Below are 5,645 nucleotides of genomic sequence, written 5' to 3'. Positions count from 1 at the left end.
TTATCTGTGACTGTCAAGCAAGAGAGGTTATGTTTAGCTTAAACTCAACAAACATGTACCCTCTCAGTATTTTGAACTTGTACAAGTACAAGACCTAATGATCTATTCAACCTCACTATGTGAAACAAAATTTCTTTTACAACTAGTGTATTCTACAAATGTTTCACTCCATTGTCTTGGAACTTACAATTTTACATCTCCAGATGGTTCTTGCTCCAGGGATTCTTGATATTTCCTTGTCAACTCTTGCTGTTGTTCCAGTATGCTGATGTTCTCCAGTTTTCTTCTCCGCTGTCTCTCTATATCTTTGACCACTCCGACATGTAGCTTCTCTCGTTCAGACTGTTGCATATAATGAACAGAAAATATAATTCCACAAGAAGAGACTAGAGCTAAACTTAAGGTGATCTTGGAGGCTAAGGACATTGATTGAAGTGGTGATTCCTAGAGATCATGAATCCCTGTTGAAAACAAATCACTCTGGGGTGACTTTATTGGGGTTCACTGGAGTTGGCTGATGAACTTTTCAATTGCACAATCAGGTGTGCTAGGTCAGGTTATCAAGTGTATCTCACCTTATCAGCAGCTTGTCAAAATTTACTCGGGAAAACTCTCCTCTCAAAAAGAAAAATCGGAACAGGAACAACAGAACAGACTGCAGTACAGAATCAGAAATGGTCAGATTTCAGAAACAGAATACCGTACACATTGCCGTACCAGACCTGGATTACCGTACAAATACGGTAATTACCGCACATCTGGCAACACTGCACTTGGTACTTGTAGCCATTAGCTAAGTAGAATTCCCAGTAGTAAATGGAGGTCAGCTGACCTAGTCCAGCCAAAGCTAAAATAAATTGATCTGACGAGCTCATTATTTGAATATTGAACGTTTCATATGTAGGGCTGAGTGGGCCCCGCATATATCCTGTCAACAGTCAGTCACGGAATCAATCATTTGCATGATACATTTTTTTTAGACCCCGCCGGGAATCGAACTCGGGTCTTTCGCGTGCAAGGCAAGCGCAGACACCACTACGCCATATATGGGAGCTGACTTTCTGCCGATAAATATGCGATACTAGGTATTGTAAAAGAAAGTAAAAAAAGTTTCAAATGTCCGAGTTGGGTTCACTGATGAATGTCAGTTCAGCCCAGACGTTCTAAATCAGGTGTACACAAACTGCTGCCCGCCAGCTCCTTTCGTGCGGCCCGCGAGCTCATTTCGATTTTTAAGAAAAAATCAAAAATACCTAGGTAGAGAATTATTTCTGATCTTTTTCTTCATTTACCTAAGCTAGGCTCCTTCTGAGGAAAATTTACAAAGAGTCTATAAAAAACGGTCCAAACGTTTGTTAGGAATTCAGCTAAAATTTCCTTGCTTCACTTTCTCAAATTGAATTCGTTATCCAGACTCTTGAACCTCCGTGTACTAGAATTGCCACAAAATTTCCGGTAGATGGCGCTAGTGGTATCAAATCCATTTTGTTCCTGCTTCCTCTTTCCTTTTGCCATCCAATCCATCCATCTTCCATCACCCATTCCATTCATCCATCTCAATCAACGAATCAACCTCTCAACCATTTTTTTCTATTTACGAAGTCCAAATAATCACAGAAATATCCATGGGAAATATCCATATTTTAAATTTTATCTCTCCTAAACTTCAGAGCTCAGAGCTTCAGCAAGACTCGTACTTCGTTCGCATTTCGCAAATTCGCATTCGCAGTTCGCAGGTGTAGTTTAGTGTTCATGTTTCTCACAACCACAACAGTGCACAGTCACACAATCACAATTTTTGTGGCAGAGAGAGAATTCAGATTTAGGTGGTCGGTAGTGTAAATTTCAATTTTTCATATTTTGTTACTCATTCAGGTAATTTACTTTCAAAAACAGTCCTTTAAAATTTCTAATTCACTTCGTTTTTGCTTGATCAGGTGGCATTTATTTTTACCCTTTTTACGGCTAAAATTTCTGTCCCAAATCTAGAGATAACAATATTGTCAAGTGTAAAAAACAATCCTGGGTATTTAATATTCGTTTAGGTAGCAAATCACCTTGTGCTTGATAAATAAAAGAGTTCATTCAAATAAACCTAATTGGTGTTTCTTTTAATATCCACCCATTTGATTTTCAAGTGACAGTTACTTAATGTGTTTCAAAGTTAATTGTTTCACAATGGGACACTCTTAAGAGGAGGATCATCTAGTTTGCACAGTGTTTTAAAAGGTAAGTGCTTCTTCTAAATCCACAAATGTGGTTCAAATGAACCCAAGAGGTGTAGTGGTTATAGCTGGATTACACAAGGCCAGTACATCAGTAGGCAGAAAAAGAAGAGAGAGTTGCTCGGTTGTGCAACAGTAAGGCTTGTCTATGCTTCGTAGATTCGTAGAAGCTTAACCCATCCTTTACGGCTGTCCAGCCCCTACACCTAAGTCTTGTTCATGTAGTCAGGCTTTCAGGATCAGATCAGATGTTGTAGAAGGCTTATCTTGTGCTGCAGGTGATTTTAGAGGTGAAGAGTGGTAGTTACTAGTCCTAAGTAATCAACAGTGGTGTCTAGTGTCAGTTCAGTACAGCTTGTCAAAAGGAAAAAAAAAAGCCTCCAAGAAACAAACATACAGAACTATTTTTCATTAATGAAGATAAAGAAAATTGAACCTTTACCAATCAAATAAATAAATGCCTACTTGGGTATATAGGTAAGTACTGAGTTGACCTTGTTTGGTCTACTTATATTATAGGGTTCACAAAATGAAATTTTCAATCCTATGCTGGCAGTATAAACAAGATCTTGATGGAAGACTCAGTAACGTTGTGAAGTTCCATACAAATAAATTGTAAAAGAAATAACTAATAGTATAAACAAGGTATCCTAATGTTCTACAAAGGTATTCAATGAGTACCTACCTAAATAAGTTCCAATCTAGTTACTTACCTATCTCATAGAAAATTAAACTCGAAAACAGTGGTTCCTAAACCCTTTGTGAGCATAATCCTTACCCCTCTAAATATCCTGCTGTGTCATTTGGCAGTAAAATGATGGGGTGCATACCAACTTGTACTTTTTGGTATAAACTTTATACCTACCCCAGGTTAACACCCACTTTATTCAAGTGGGAATCAAAACTTTTGCTGAGAAATGAAAACAGAGTTCTTAGTCTTTCAAGATTCGAAAAGAACTTTGTTTTGAAGTTTGACTTTGCTCAATGTTGACTTGAATTTATTATGCTCATAGAAGATATGCTTGATGTTTGGTTAAACTTTAGTATTCCTTAACATTCTGAATTCTGAATTGCATAATTTTTTTATTCTAATTTACTTAGTCATCAGAAGACATTCTTCTTTTTTTTAAAAAAAAAAGATGAGTGTTCCACCGCCGTTTTTATTTTGTAGCAATGGAACAACGGCTACATTATCACGCTTGGTGGCCTGTGTCGTAGGATGCCCATCCCGTAGTATGCCTCTCCATCAGCAGATGGGCAGGAAGAGACACTATACTTCCCATTTAGGTGCTGGGTCAACCACGAGGAAACACCAGAAAGAACCCGTGAAAATATTTGCAATCGAAAAACGAGTACACAATTTTTGTCGATGGTGGGATTCGAACCCGGGACTTTCTGCAGGGCAAGCAGCGTGTTTTCCCACTGGACCAACCGTGCCCCCAAAGAATTCTTTCAAGGAATCCATTACTTAGGTAGTAGTAGGTACTTACTTTCCCCCTTTCCATAAAGTCCTTGAGCACACGGGTACATACCTAGTTTGTACGGGTTCCAGTTCTGATGTTAGCCATAGTGTAGGACAGGCTTCTAAGGAGGCATCCCCACACCATCGCCTGAAACACTTTCTCAGCAAAAAAAATCAACCTTTATCTTAGACACCTTCTTAGGTACCTTCCTTACTTTTACTCCCTGACCATGTGTGGGACGTCTGCTTAGGTGCTTTTCAAGCTTCTTACCGCTTCTCGAGGATATTTTTGTTGTACAGACAGGACACACACACGGACCAATGGCTGGAAAACTTTTGGATTTAGGCTCTAGGGGACCTCAATCGTGCTGTTTTGACACTAAGAAACTGACCAATCGAAAAATTTGACCCGATTACATTACTTTCCTTCCCTATAGGGATAAGGAAAGTAAAGATTATTGGTGGAAAAAAATCTATAAACATAGGTACTTCGAGCTAAAGGTAGGCTCTCTACCTACTCTCCTAAATAAAAAGAAAAAAGCTTTTCGAGTAGTTTTGTACTATGGCGTGGGTAAAATAAATATGAGTAGAGAAATTTATATGGTATAGGTAGGTTTGTGGGTAGGAGGTAAATTGGGTTGGAAGGGGAGGGGAGTCAGGTAGAACACTAAAAAGTGGAAACATTATGATGTTGGTACGCCCAGAAGCACTTGCTCTACCTATCTACCTTTCTTGTAGGTCCTATTTCTGGTACCGTGGTTCATGTTAAGTCGTTACTACCGGACCACGGGTAGGGATAATCTGTATGTTACATTGCAGATGTTTTCTTTTCCATCAGTAAATGGTTTCTTCAAATTAATGATCCCAAAGGGCAAGGTAAGCCTAGCTCCATTGACGAATGGAGTGTGCCTAACGACATGTGATGTGTTCCAATTCCACTCTACCCAAAAGTATTTGGATTTGAATTGAAAACTGTTATTTCTCCGTCATAATCCGGGATGACAATCTTACCAAGACATTTAGAGCGCGAGGCTCCGACGAGTTTCCATTATCTCAAGCTGAAATGAATCGCCCTGTAATGCCCTTGACAAATGGAGTGTGCCTAAGACAGGCATGTGATGTGTTCCAATCCAACTCAACCCAGAAAGATAGGGAATAATTCAGATAAGACCTATAGTAAATTATGTACCTACTCTTGTTACTGTATCCGAATCCCTGAATACCTAGTGCTACTGTTGCTTTTGGAACTGGGAAAAAATACATATCCAATGTATATTGCTTAGGTCTTGGCGGGAAACGCGAAAAATGCGTTGAAAAATATGAAGTCGAGTCAGACCCCCCCCCACTCGCTTCGTTTTATTGGAGGAGCAATAAGTAAATATTGAACGCACGAAATACATTCAGACTCCCCTACTTCGAACAATACACTTAATATTCAAGTAGCATGCTTAGGGGGAAGCATCGCGCTAAGAATAGAATAATATGGGTCTCGGGCCCTGCTATGAGGCTTAGGTTAGGTACTGACCTGGGAAATATTGGAGTTCTTCTACGAAAGTACGTATGACCACGGCGCCTTGAGGGAAAATACTACATGAGGAAAGTGGAAATAATGAGGGAAAGAATAATGAGAAACGGCTCTATTGCCGTAGGCTGACCATAGCGCCCCGCGGCGGGACAGTCGCCGCTTTTGGAGCCCTCTCCGGTCTCCCGCTGCCGCGAGGCAATCTCTGGGGACGCTAAAATGTCCCGCTTTCGCCCTAATGTCCCGATATTGTCCCGGCGCTTTAGGCTGGTCCCCCCCTTCGTCCAAAAAGGGACTGGCGATCCCGCTTTGGCAAAAAAATTGAGTGGCTTCACCCTATCTTTTTTGCCTTAGATCAACTGTCTAGAATAAAACAAAGAGAAACTGGTGCAATATGAAAACTGTTGATCATAATGGGAACTACAATATGTCCTAA

The 5,645-nt window shown here is 40.0% G+C and overlaps 1 protein-coding gene and 1 long non-coding RNA gene across 3 annotated transcripts in view; one reads left to right on the top strand and one right to left on the bottom strand.

Annotated features, from left to right (window-relative positions):
- Positions 1-134: 134 nt before the first annotated feature.
- Positions 135-5,645, bottom strand: part of LOC103522303 (protein PET117, mitochondrial) — a 10,050-nt gene continuing 4,539 nt past the window's right edge. The window contains exon 2 of the mRNA XM_026832529.1: positions 135-323. Coding sequence (XP_026688330.1) covers positions 184-323 — 140 coding nt within the window. The 3' untranslated portion in view covers positions 135-183. The remainder of the gene's footprint in view (positions 324-5,645) is intronic.
- LOC113472745 lies at positions 1,745-2,202 on the top strand. Of its 2 annotated transcripts, none has more exons than XR_003394935.1 (2): positions 1,745-1,875; positions 1,990-2,202. It is a non-coding gene; the product is annotated as an uncharacterized LOC113472745 (long non-coding RNA). The 2 variants fall into 2 exon arrangements; XR_003394936.1 differs by having other exon boundaries at positions 1,753-1,838.

This window comes from Diaphorina citri, unplaced genomic scaffold, assembly GCF_000475195.1.
Source record: "Diaphorina citri unplaced genomic scaffold, Diaci psyllid genome assembly version 1.1 scaffold7869, whole genome shotgun sequence".
Classification (NCBI taxonomy): Eukaryota; Metazoa; Arthropoda; class Insecta; order Hemiptera; family Psyllidae; genus Diaphorina; species Diaphorina citri.
The sequence above is the reverse complement of the archived record's forward strand: the minus strand, read 5'-3'. Positions and strand labels throughout refer to the sequence as shown.